At 38.3% G+C, this 13,204-nt stretch overlaps 2 protein-coding genes across 2 annotated transcripts; both read right to left on the reverse strand.

Moving 5' to 3' along the window:
• Positions 1–561: 561 nt before the first annotated feature.
• Positions 562–5,075, reverse strand: LOC117494645 (venom protease-like). The gene is made up of 6 exons (XM_034145576.1): positions 4,948–5,075; positions 3,653–3,676; positions 3,382–3,544; positions 2,957–3,219; positions 2,733–2,869; positions 562–1,233 (listed from the first exon to the last, which is right to left on the reverse strand). Exons 1-6 carry the CDS (start codon positions 5,003–5,005, stop codon positions 820–822), a joined length of 1,059 nt encoding a protein of 352 aa, XP_034001467.1. The 5' UTR covers positions 5,006–5,075; the 3' UTR covers positions 562–819.
• Positions 5,076–8,597: 3,522 nt separating this feature from the next.
• LOC117494646 (mast cell tryptase-like) lies at positions 8,598–12,427 on the reverse strand. The gene is made up of 6 exons (XM_034145577.1): positions 12,292–12,427; positions 10,773–10,796; positions 10,497–10,659; positions 10,053–10,333; positions 9,837–9,964; positions 8,598–9,249 (listed from the first exon to the last, which is right to left on the reverse strand). The coding sequence occupies exons 1-6, from the start codon at positions 12,347–12,349 to the stop codon at positions 8,899–8,901; spliced, it is 1,005 nt and encodes a 334-aa protein (XP_034001468.1). The 5' UTR covers positions 12,350–12,427; the 3' UTR covers positions 8,598–8,898.
• Between the last annotated feature and the right edge of the window lie 777 nt (positions 12,428–13,204).

Here is a 13,204-nt window from a genome sequence, read left to right on the forward strand (position 1 = left end):
AACTATAGTGAAAAAATGACACAATTATGTATTTTTAAGTACACCCTTACAAAAGAGACCTATTATTTAAGAAAGCATTAAAAAGGATACTCCAAAGTATTGAAGATTGACACAATAGAAGGGACACATATTCAATAGTGTTTCCTTGTATACATCTGACCTGTATAGTGTATAGTGTATAATCTGATGAGCTCTGTGGAGAAGGAAGTGTAGAAGAAACCAGAGCTTCCAGTTTTTCAGGTTTTCAGGTTTATGCAGTAGTTGTAGTTTCCTTTTTCTTTTTTTCAAAGCTCTTGACAGATATAACTTTTGAGCCACAGTAGTTATTTTGATCTCAAACCATTGGTCAAATGAGTAGGCGTTATGTTAAACAATGTTCTCATAGGAATTAACCCATAAAGAGTTAGCACTAGCTTTTTAGTGTCTTTCAGCGCACTGTTTTGGTATCCTGAAACGTTACTGTTTTTCTTCATTCTCATGGCTCTCATCAACCCAAACTCTTTTAATTTTCATAGGCCTGCTGACCCGAGAAAAGAAAAAAAAATGTTTACGGAAACAATCTGATTTATTTCGTTTTTATTACGTTATATCTGGAAAAACATTTCTTCACAGGAGAATGCAAAGTCATTGATCTTTTTCCCAAACTTTACATCAATCCACTCGTCTGCATTTATGTTATAAAAGATTGAATCAAGATTAGCTTTACACTTAAATTAAAGGCAAAGAAGTAGATAAATCAATGAGGGCTCATATCAAATCAAGTGAATGAGCCATTTGGGCACAGAAACCCTAAACTTGTCTTTCTCCAACATCTCCATGTTATATGCCTCCAACCAGCGCATAGAGAGACATAAGGAGAAGACCGAGTGAGGAGATCACTCTCTCACCACTGCCAAACAAACTTTCGTCATCGGTGGTATGGGGGTGTTGGGTGGTGGGAAAGGGGTGTTGGGTGGTGGGAAAGGGGTGTTGGGTGGTGGGATAGGGGTGATCGGTGGGGGTGGGGATTGCTTGACAGACAAAGTTTAAGTCGCTATCAACTCCCTGGGACATGTAGTCAACAAAGCCTGGTTTGCTGGAGCCAGTGTGATTTTTTATCCAGTCTTCGTACTGGGACACACGGGTGTAACCTCCAGGAAACTTCGGCAAGGCACAGCCTCGTCCAAAACTCACGACGCCACTCTGGACCCAGACTGAACCCTTTTTGATCATCATTGGTCCACCTGAGTCTCCCTGTAGAAAGAAATTGATGGTTGAGGTTACATGATATCATCCACCCTGCTAAAGCATGATTCCCCTAAGGCTCTTTGTTTGTTTCAGTCTGACCTGCCTTAAAATAAATGTATGAATATTTATCTTAATCATTATGTCGAAAGCTGGCTTCAACTATGTGTGTTTATGTGTTGGCTGTATCTATGATGTTTTTAGTCTAGCTTAGGCCTGTCACGATAATTAATTTTGTTGGACGATACATTTTCCCGGAAATTGTTGCGATAAACGATAATATTGTCGGCACCGTTGTAAGACCATTTTAAAACACTGACATAATGATAATATATAATAATAATTCAAGTACATCCTTTCTAACAGAACTTTTTTTATTGAACATTGCAAATCAAATGTGAAATAATAATATATAAATATATATAATAAATAAACAAATAAATTAAATTATAAAAAAAAAACAGAGCTCTTTCTCTCAACAGGCCATATCCAAATCTGTATCAATCAAAGATTTCGAGTAAGGAACACCAACATGTTTGCATTGTCGGGCAAATGCATCTTTGATTGCAAACTGTCGGGAAGGTGGGGGCTCTCCATCTCCAGCTGCCCTGTTTGCTCCCAGCTGGGAAAACAGAATGGGGTGGTTGTGTTTCAGGTGCAGTTTAAGGTTGGCCGTATTGCTAGCTTTTGATGCTACCTTTTTAAAACAAATGCGACACACCGCCCGGCTCATTCAAGTCCGTAGGTTCGCCACGTTGATTTGGCTTGAATCCAAAATATTCCCACACCGGAGATGGAGTTAGGTTTTGCAACCAATTCCATTTAACTACAAATTCCCCTCGAGTAAGTCACACGTTGTCGCCTACTTGTCTCTATATTATTAATTTGGCTTCTACACTGCTGCACGCGGAGTGTCCTGACCATAGGTCCTGACCTGGCTATGTGTGAGCCCCGCCCCTCACAGCGCGCCTGGCCGGCAGCCACAGCGCGCTGGGTCGGCCCGGCAGACACAGCGCGCCTGGCCAAAATGCTGGTCACATCCTTATGTAAACAAACACGCATGTAAACGGCAATTTATCGAGGTCAGAAAAGTTATCGAGTTCATTTTTATTTATCGTACGATAAGTCAATTAATTGTGACAGGCCTAGCGGAGCTTAACACAAAGTCTTGAAGTTTTTCCCCTCAGTGACGTTATATTGCTTAAACTTAAGTCAACAATTCTTGCAACAGGGACACACCTTGTAAATAACGTAATTCTAACATAACTAGAGCAAAAGTAAAAAGTCAAGCTTGTAAACGTGCATGACCTGCAGCTCATTTATGTGATATTACAGATCATAATTCAGGGATGCATATTAAGATTATTTTGAAACGTATTTACTGGTTATAAAAGCCACCCGCCTATTGAAATACATTTTTTTTTAGATTTTCCTTCTCTCTTTCATCCCCCTGTACAATACATTTCTGAAGAAAGCGTCACAAAGTAAATACACAAAAAGTTGGTTACCTGACATGAATCCTTCCCTCCAGATCTGAACCCAGCACAGATCATGTTGTCTGTGAGAGTGTGGTAGGCACATGTGCACTCATTGTTTCCCACTACTGGGACTCTCACTTCCTGCAGGGTGTCGGCTAGGGGGCCATCTAATCAGAGATAGTTCAAACGTTAAGATTAATATTGGTGTTAAAAAAGACAATAGACATCATTATGTCTGTAGTCAGTGAGCTTACCGCTTGAGTTGAAACCAAAACCAACGACCCAGCTGCTGACACCGGTGTAGAAGGTGCTGTTTGCAGAGGCCAAGCACACCGGCTGAATGTAGTTGGTAAAGTTCACCGGGCTCGACAGCTTCAGAAGAGCCATGTCGTTATCAAATTCGTTGAAAATGTCGCCGTAAGCAGGATGGACTATGATCTTATCAATTGCCTTTGACACGTTGTTCAAGTTTGGACCAGACATGCGTTCGAGGCCCAGAACAACCATCATGTTGCGACTTGAAGACAAAGAATCAAAATAGTAAATTTATTTGTGTGACTTTAAGCACCATAGTACTGATTGATATCAATTGTCTCATTTAGCTCTCAACTAGGAAACAACAAGAGAACAATTCCTGTAAAATGTCTAAAAGAAAACTTGATCAATGGTGATTCCTTACTCTGGGTTGCAGTGAGCAGCAGTCAGAACCCACATATCGCTGATCAGGGACCCTCCACAAAGGTGCTTGCCATTCACTTGTATACTGGCTACCCAGGGCCAACTTCCTGCAGCCGCATTTTGACCTCCTACAATTCTGGGGTTGTTTGGTGCCCGGCCACATGCTGACAGAGAAAAGATAACGGATTAGACATGGACATGTAGAACCAGTGCTTTTCATAACTCACTGAAGGAATCTTGAAGAACTTGTTATGTTGCTCATATACGCTTACCTGGCTGCTGTTGTGAATGACATCCTGAAATTGAGAACACAGACAGAAAAATGTTATGCAAACGTCTTGGTTGAAACAAACGATGACAAGCATTTAGTGGACGAACAATTCACATCCTTTATTTAAGTAAACTTACTAATACCACACTGTGAAAAACAAATTTTACTGAGGTCAGATGAGTGACTATAGTTGGATAAATGTGTAATTGATAATTCATAGCACATGGCTTGTTGATTGATTGACTTGGCTAGTTCTGTTGTACCAAAATAAATTATTTTTTTAATGTAAACATCTTATTTTGTAAACTACCTAGTATCTAGATAAGTGAAAGTATTACAGTACACAATATATTCCCTTTGATTTGTAGTGGATTTGAAGTTTAAGGTAGAATGAAAAGATAATACTCAAGTAAAGTACTTCATCATTGTACTTCAGTAAATGCACCTACGTTCCACCCTTGCATGCCTTTATGAGCACACATCAACAACAGACCTGAGATGTGGTAGTTTAACAGAGGGCCTGCTTTATTGAAGGCAGAAATGGACTTTTCCGAAATGTTTTGAAAACTAAAACATATCCTATCAGTTCACCAAACGGAACAAGTGAACACGAGAACACCAGAGAACTCATGAGTGCAAAAGAAAATACAAATTGAATATACGGCAACAAAAAATCGGCTCAACCAGTTTAATTTTCTATTAAATCCAATTATTTTGGTTTTTTTTCGACTCATTTGCTAACGACAGGGAGACAAAATATTCCTTTTGTGTTTTTGAGAGGATTTAAAAAAAACACAATGACTACAATGGGTTTCATATTACTTGACGGTCCATTGACCCAGATGGGTAAACCTGGTTTGGAATATTTCACTTCTGCACTGCCTCTCCAGCAGACAAAACCATTTCAAAGATTAACCCAAATCAAAGTGCCAATACTTTTGCTGACCATTTTATTAATACTTTTTTAAATAAAGAAATAGAAAGACTAGATCCAATCAATATAGTGCAAGAAAAAAATCTGATTACAAGCACTCTGACACTTCAGTGACTTTAATTGATTGGCCTTCACATGCACTTGAACTCCTTATGATTACATTATAAAATCAGTCATTTTCCAGTTATTAGTAGATACAATATTTGCTCTTTAATTTGAAGGAAGATTTAGAGATCAGCTACAAAATCTCTACTATTTTGGTCCCTTGAGATACCAACATCAACTGAAACACATTAGCATAATATCCTTTAACAACAAAACATTTGTAACCGTTTAAAGAAAGATCACATAAACGTTCTCACCATTGGATAAGAGGATGATCATCACCGCTGAACCACACAGAAATTGGTAGAGAGCCATTTTCACTGTGCCTTCTTCCCTCTGTGCTCATCATTTAATACCCTGAACCTCATACCTAGCTCCGCCCACAACTTTATACCGTAGCTTTCATCCGCATTTTTTTATTTCTAAATGTGACAACCGATCACACAGAAGTCAACACATATTTTAACTTGTTTTTCTTGTTGCCTTTGTGTCTGCAGCATGCATGAAGCTCCCAGTGTTACAGAGGTATCTCAAATAAAAGTTCATTCAGATATAAATGAAATAGTTCACATTCATTTCTTTTTAGTTTTAACTTTTACGATTCCTTTTAGTCTAACATGAAAAAAACAATAATTCTCACGATTAGAAAGTTCAGTCATAAGTTACATTAAAAGTGACCTTTGTTTTCTTCCGTCTTTTGCTCTATTGGACGTCACTGTTCAATAACCCAAGATTAGTAGATAAAAAGTGTTGCTTAATGTTTGTCAAGCTGCCTATAGGTGTCTTCTTTTGTAATGGCTGACTATGTCCATGCGTTTAATGACTGTAGTTAATCGACAAATTCCTTTTTTTGTGCTTGTTAGGAGTTTCAACTCAGTGAGAATCTTCTGCATCAAGTGCAACATTGGTGATTTTATTCTAAACCAATAGAAAGCTCTCTCGATTTACAATTTACACCACTGAGACTAAAGTAATCCCATCCACGGAACAACAATGAGACAGTTCCTCCGGGCTGCTTGCTAGTTAGTTGTCCGATCAGCCACGCAGAATATATTGCCGGTTTTTCACAAACGATGCGCGGCGGCCTGCTGGGGATAAGAGTCATTTGGCCCAGTTAGGTTTTCATTTCATTATCAGAAAATTGTGAACCTTGAAAGGCATTTAAAGGCACTGTGATAATACACAAAGGCCACACACACACACACACACACACACACACACACACACACACACACACACACACACACACACACACACACACACACACACACACACACACACACACACACACCTAATGAGTGCTCACACACCCTTAGGATCAGTGCATGCTATGTTTCACACCATTGATCCTGCAGGCCAGGGGAGAGTTTAACTTCCTTGCCAGGTTAACAGAAATATGTGTGTGTGTGTGTGTGTGTGTGTGCTCTTGTGTGGGTGTGCTGTTGTGTGGGTGTGCTGCCATGACTAATCTCTATTCCTATCTGATGAGCGCTGGAGAATGACAGAGCAGAAAAAAAGACAACAGCTTCCAGTTTTTCAGGTTTGCACAGTCGACTTATGAGTGGAGTTCACCTTGTACAAAGGACATTATGTTTTTTTATAATATCCCTACGTGGATCAAAAAAGGTCCATATTATTTTATTACGGAGCGCTTGACAGATATTAGTTTTGAGCCACAATATTTATTTTTATCTTAAAACATTGGTCTAATGACATCCCTATGTACCTATTTGTTGGATGTGTCTATGTGCTTAGCTTAGCACAAAGTCTGGAAGTTATGTTACTTAAACTTTAGACAAGGTAGGGTTATGGTTAGGTTAATTTATTGGATGTATCTGTGTTTAGCTTAGTTTAGCACAAAGTCTTGAATTAACATTATGTCACTTAAATTTGAGGTGAAGTCGGGTTAGGTTAATTTGTTGGATGTATCTATGTGTTCAGCCTAGCTCAGCACACATTATGGAAGTTATGTCTTCTTCTTATGTCTCTGCTAGAGAGAGATTTCTACCGGGAGATCTCAGCTAAACACTGCGGTGATTAAATGCCATGTTATGCTCCTAACCACTTCAAGCTTTATTTCTGAAACAGTATGGAGCTCAAACCTTTCTCTATCGCAGGGTTTACCACAAGGACATTTACGTTACACATATTCTCTCCAGTAGCCTACAGCGTTAGCTCCATGGTTAGCTCTGAGTGTTAGCATGCTTGCTAATGTAAACACACAGCATATTACTCCCAAAACACGCCGCGCATTGTTTCTGATACAGCACATAGCTTGACATGTTCTTTCTTAAGTGTTTACCGCTAGAACAGTGCCATTATATGTATTATATAACAACTTTACTCTAAGCCTCCAGCAGACAGTGCCATTATATGTATTATATATATATAACAACTTTACTCTAAGCCTCCAGCAGACATCCTGCTAAATACACAGACACACAGCTGCGACTGTATATACAGAGACGATAGGTTGGGACGTGTCCCGTGTGCCGGAGAATATAGGTCGGGACGTGTCACGTCGGCCGGAATTCCCCAATGACGTAATCGGAGCGAAAATTCTGGATCTGCTTGTTAGCACCCCCCCTTTTTTTTTTTTTTTTTTTTAGAGATGTGGGTACGGAGGAAAAGAGAGGGTTGTGTTTTCTGACACTTTGTGAGTTCCCTGACACACCGGGGACACATATTTATGTATAAAAGAAATCAAAAAGTGCATTTTGCATAATAGGTCCCCTTTAAACTTTAGATTAGGTAGGGTTAAGGTTAGGTTAATCTAGTGGATCTATCTATGTGTTAGCCTAGTTTAGCACAAAGTTTGGAAGTTACGTTATGTTACTTAAACTTTAGGTTGAGTCAACAATTCTTGCAACTTGGACAAACTTTGAAAACTACATTAAGGTAATTTTGTAACGAAAGCAAAACGAAGATAAACACACACATAATACCAGGGCTGCCCCCAAATAGTCGACTAATCACTATTCGAATAATAAAGTATTAATCGAGCAATTTTCCATTAGTCGAATAGTTGAAAAATAAAAATGATATAATTTATTTTTAAAAAGCTACATTTTTCAGAAAATCAGCGAACGTGTCTCTGTTTTGAGGTTCCTAGAGAGAGAGAGCTGGGGAATGCTACGAGAGAGCTGACGGAGTATGTGAGTGAGGATTTAACCGAGTAATTTCATTGTTTTGCCGTGGTTACGGCCAACAGTAACCTGTGATCGTTATTAATAAACTCCCGGATAACAGACATACAAAGCCTCCCTGTGTTCCTATAGCGAGACGCTACAATATAATCATTCTGACCTCAAAACGATAAAGCTTGCATGGAGGAATTTTTGACGACGCTCATACGTGTTTCTGTTTCCTCTGTAGTATTTATTGGGTTGTTATCATCAGATATGAATAATGGAAACTAGATCTAAATGTTATGTGTGTGTCCAATGCTTGTTTTTAATTATTAGTTTTATTTTATATTTTATGTGCAGCACAACGTACCATGCTGTTATAATAACGCTCTTTATCAGCCTTTGGAACTGAAACCATTTTGGGTGAAAAATAAATAAAATGTAGAATCATAATGTATCATGTACACCGATTAGTCGACTAATCGCCTTAATTGACGACTAGAAAAATCTTTAGTCGAGGGTAGCCCTACATAATACAATACAGGAATTAACCTAGAAAGAGTTAGCACTAGCGTTTTAGTGTCTTTCAGCGCACTGCTTTGGTTTCCCAAACTTTACTGTTTTGGTTCGTTCTCAAGACTCTCATCAACCCAAACTAGTCACCTTATTCATAGGCCTGCTGACCCAAAAAGGAAACAATTTTATTACACAAAAGATAATTCTTTATTTTATTTTTTTATCCCGTTATGTATGGAAAAACAATCTTTACAAGACAATGCAAAATCTTTGAACATTTCTTTTCAAACTTAATCCAGTCATCTGCAAAATGATTGACTTTCCACCGGAAATGGAATCAAGATAAGTTTAACTCTTTGATTAAAGGAAGAAATGAGGAAAATCACATTTTAATTATTATATTATTTTAAATCACAAGAAGGGTTATCGCTAATTAAAACATTTCAGTTATATATCTTAAATCATATTTTCTATTTTCGAACAATTAGGGCTCATATCAAATCAAGTGAATGAGCCATTTGGGCACAGAAACCCTAAACTTGTCTTACTTCAACATCTCCATGTTTATATGCCTCCGACCAGCACATAGAGAGACATAAGGAGAAGACCGAGTGAGGAGATCACTCTCTCACCACTGCCAAACAAACTGCCGTCATCGGTGGGATAGGGGTAATAGGTGGTGGGATAGGCGGTGGGACAGACAAAGTCCAAGTCGCCATCAACTCCTGAGGACATGGAGTCAACAAAGCCTGGCTTGCTAGAGCCAGTGTGATTTGTGATCCAGTCTTCGTACTGGGACACACGGGTGTAAACTTCAGGAACATTCGGCGCGGCACAGCCTGTTCCAAAACTCACGACGCCACTCTGGACCCAGACTGAACCCTTTTTGATCATCATTGGTCCACCTGAGTCTCCCTGTAGAAAGAAATTGATGGTTGAGGTTATATGATAGAAGCATCTACCCTGCTAAAGCATGATTCCCCTAAGGCTCTTTGTTTGTTTCAGTCTGACCTCCCTTAAAATAAATGTATGAAGCTTTATCTTAATCATTATGTCGAAAGCTGGCTTTTTCCATGTCTGAATAAAAGTTACAAGAACTTAATTTGGCTTCAACTCTGTGTGTTTATTTGTTGGCTCTATCTATTATGTTTTTAGCCTAGCTTAACACAAAGTGCGGACGTTTTTCCCTCAGTAACGTTCTATTGCTTAAACTTAAGTCAACACTTATTGCAACAGGGACACACCTTGTAAATAAAGTAATTCTAACATAACTATAGCAAAAGTAAAAAGTCAAGCTTGTAAACGTGCATGAACTGCAGCTCATTTATATTATATTACAGATCATAATTCAGGGATGCATATTAAGATTATTTTAGAACGTATCTACTCGTTATAAAGCGACCCGCCTATTGAAATACATATTTTCCTTTTCTCTTTCATCCCCCTGTACAATACATTTCTGAAGAAAGTGTCACAAAGTAAATACACAAAAAGTTGGTTACCTGACATGAAACATTCCCTCCAGCTCTGAACACAGCACAGATAGTGTTGTCTCCGATATACTGTTTGGAACATTTGCACTCATTGTTTCCCACTACTGAGACCTGCAGGGTGTTGGCATAGGGGCCACCCTAATCAGAGATAGTTCAAACGTTAAGATTAATACTGGTGTTAAAAAAGACAATAGACATCATTGTGTCTTTAGTCAGTGAGCTTACCACTTGAGATGGCACCAAAACCAACGACCCAGCTGCTGACACCGGTGTAGAAGGTGCTGTTTGCAGAGGCCAAGCACACTGGCTGGATGTAGTCTGTAAAGTTCACCGGGCTCGACAGCTTCAGAAGAGCCATGTCGTTGTTGTTGTACCAATAGTAGTAATTCCAGATGTTGAACGAAGGATGGACTATGATCTTATCAATTGCCTTTGACACGTTGTTCAAGTTTGGACCAGACATGCTTTCGAGGCCCAGAACAACCGTCATGTTGTTGTTGGGGAGGCTTAAAGACAAATTATTAAAATAGTAAATTTATTTTTGTGACTTTAAGCATCCAGAGTACTGATTGATATCAATTGTCTCATCTGGCTCTCAACTAGGAAGCAACAAATGAACAATTCCTGTAAAATGTCTAAAAGAAAACTTGATCAATGGTGATTCCTTACTAAATGACGCAGTGAGCAGCGGTCAGAACCCACATATCGCTGATCAGGGACCCTCCACAAAGGTGCTTGCCATTCACTTGTATACTGGCTACCCAGGGCCAACTTCCTGCAGCCGCATTTTGACCTCCCACAATTCTGGGGTTGTTTGGTGCCCGGCCACATGCTGACAGAGAAAAGAGAACAGATTAGACATGGACATGTAGAACCAGTGCTTTTCATAACTCACTGAAGGAATCTTGAAGAACTTGTTATGTTGCTCATACAGTATACGCTTACCTGGCTGCTGTTGTGAATGACATCCTGAAATTGAGAACACAGACAGAAAAATGTTATGCAAACGTCTTGGTTGAAGCCAAGGATGGCAAGCATTTAGTGGTGGAACAATTTATCTTCAACAACAATCTTTTATTTAAGTATACTTACTAATACCACACTGTGAAAAAACGACACAGATAGTTCCTTTATTGGCATTTTACTGAGGTCAGATGAGTGACTATAGTTAGATGAATGTGTAATTGATAATTCATAGAACATGGCTTGTTGATTGATTGACTTGGCTAGTTCTGTTGTACCTAAATAAATTCCCTTCTTTTTTTTTTAAATGTAAAAAATCTTATTTTGAAAACTACCTAGTATCTAGATAAGTGAAAGTATTACAGTACATAATATATTCCCATTGATTTGTAGTGGAGTTGAAGTTTAAGGTAGAATGAAAAGATAATACTCAAGTAAAGTACTTCATCATTGTACTTCAGTAAATGCACTTACGTTCCATCCTTGCATGCCTTTATGAGCACACATCAACAACAGACCTGAGATGTGGTAGTTTAACAGAGGGCCTGCTTTATTGAAGGCAGAAATGGACTCTTCCGAAATGTTTTTGAAAACTAAAACATATCCTATCAGTTCACTTTAAAGTCTGCCATGTCGTGTCACCAAATCTGCAGTCTAGCCCATCCAAAACTCTTGATGTACTTACTGATAATGCCTTACTTTTGACATTAGTTTGATAAACTTCACAGATTGTGACACTTTGTCCAATAACACACTCGTGCTAATTTTTTTCTCAGCAATCGCGCAGAACAAGTGAACACGAGAACACCAGAGAACTCATAAGTGCAAAATAAAATACAAATTGAAAATACGGCAACAAAAAATCAGCTCAACCAGTTTAATTTTCTATTAAATCCAATTCTTTTGGGGGTTTTTTCGACTCATTTGCTAACGACGGGGAGCCAAATATTCCTTTTGTGTTTTTGAGAGGATTTAAAAAAAACACAATGACTACAATGGGTTTCATATTACTTTACGGTCCATTGACCCAGATGGGTAAACCTGGTTTGGAATATTTCACTTCTGCACTGCCTCTCCAGCAGACAAAACCATTTCAAAGATTAACCCAAATCAAAGTGCCAATACTTTTGCTGACCATGTTATTTATACTTTTTTAAATAAAGAAATAGAAAGACTAGATCCAATCAATATAGTGCAAGAAAAAAAATCCAAATCAAGCCGCACGGTTAGCACTGATTACCAGCACTCTGACACTTCAGTGACTTTAATTGATTGTCCTTCACATGCACTTTTGAGTACATTATAAAATCAGTCATTTTCCAGTTATTAGTAGATACAATATTTGCTCTTTAATTTAAAGGAAGATTTAGAGATCAGCTACAAAATCTCTACTATTTTGGTCCCTTGAGATACCAACATCAACTTAAATACATTAGCATAATATCCTTTAACAACAAAACATTTGTAATCGTTTAAAGAAAAATCACATAAACGTTCTCACCATTGGATAAGAGGATGATCATCACCGCTGAACCACACAGAAATTGGTAGAGAGCCATTTTCACTGTGCCTTCTTCCCTCTGTGCTCATTATTTAATACCTCATACCTAGCTCCGCCCACAACTTTATACCGTACATCTTTCATCCAAATTTTTTTATTTCTAAATGTGACAACCGATCACACAGAAGTTAACACATATTTTAACTTGTTTTTCTTGATGCCTTTGTGTCTGCAGCATGCATGAAGCTCCCAGTGTTGCAGAGGTATCTCAAATAAAAGTTAATTCAGATATAAATGAAATAGTTCACATTCATTTCTTTTTAGTTTTAACTTTTACGATTCCTTTTAGTCTAACATGAAAAAAACAATAATTCTCACCATTAGAAAGTTCAGTCATACGTTACATTAAAAGTGACCTTTGTTTTCTTCCGTCTTTTGCTCTATTGGACGTCGCCTGTTCAATAACCCAAGTTTAGTAGATAAAAAGTATTCGGTAATGTTTGTCAAGCTGCCTATAGGTGTCTTATTTTGTAATGGCTGACTATGTCCATGCGTTTAATGACTGTAGTTAATCGACAAATTCCTTTTTTTGTGCTTGTTAGGAGTCTCAATTCAGTGAGAATCTTCTGCATCAAGTGCAACATTGGTGATTTTATTCTAAACCAATAGAAAGCTCTCTCGATTTACAATTTACACCACTGAGACTAATCCCATCCACGGAATAACAATGAGACAGTTGCTCCGGACTGCTTGCTAGTTAGTTTTCCGATCAGCCACGCAGAATATATTGCAGGTTTTTCACAGTTAGGTTTTCATTTAATTATCGGAAGTTTGTGAACCTTGAAAGGCATTTAAACGCAATGTGATTGTACAATACACAAAGGCCACATTCACACACACACCTAATGAGTGC

The sequence above is a fragment of the Trematomus bernacchii genome, unplaced genomic scaffold (assembly GCF_902827165.1).
Source record: "Trematomus bernacchii unplaced genomic scaffold, fTreBer1.1, whole genome shotgun sequence".
Taxonomy (NCBI): Eukaryota; Metazoa; Chordata; class Actinopteri; order Perciformes; family Nototheniidae; genus Trematomus; species Trematomus bernacchii.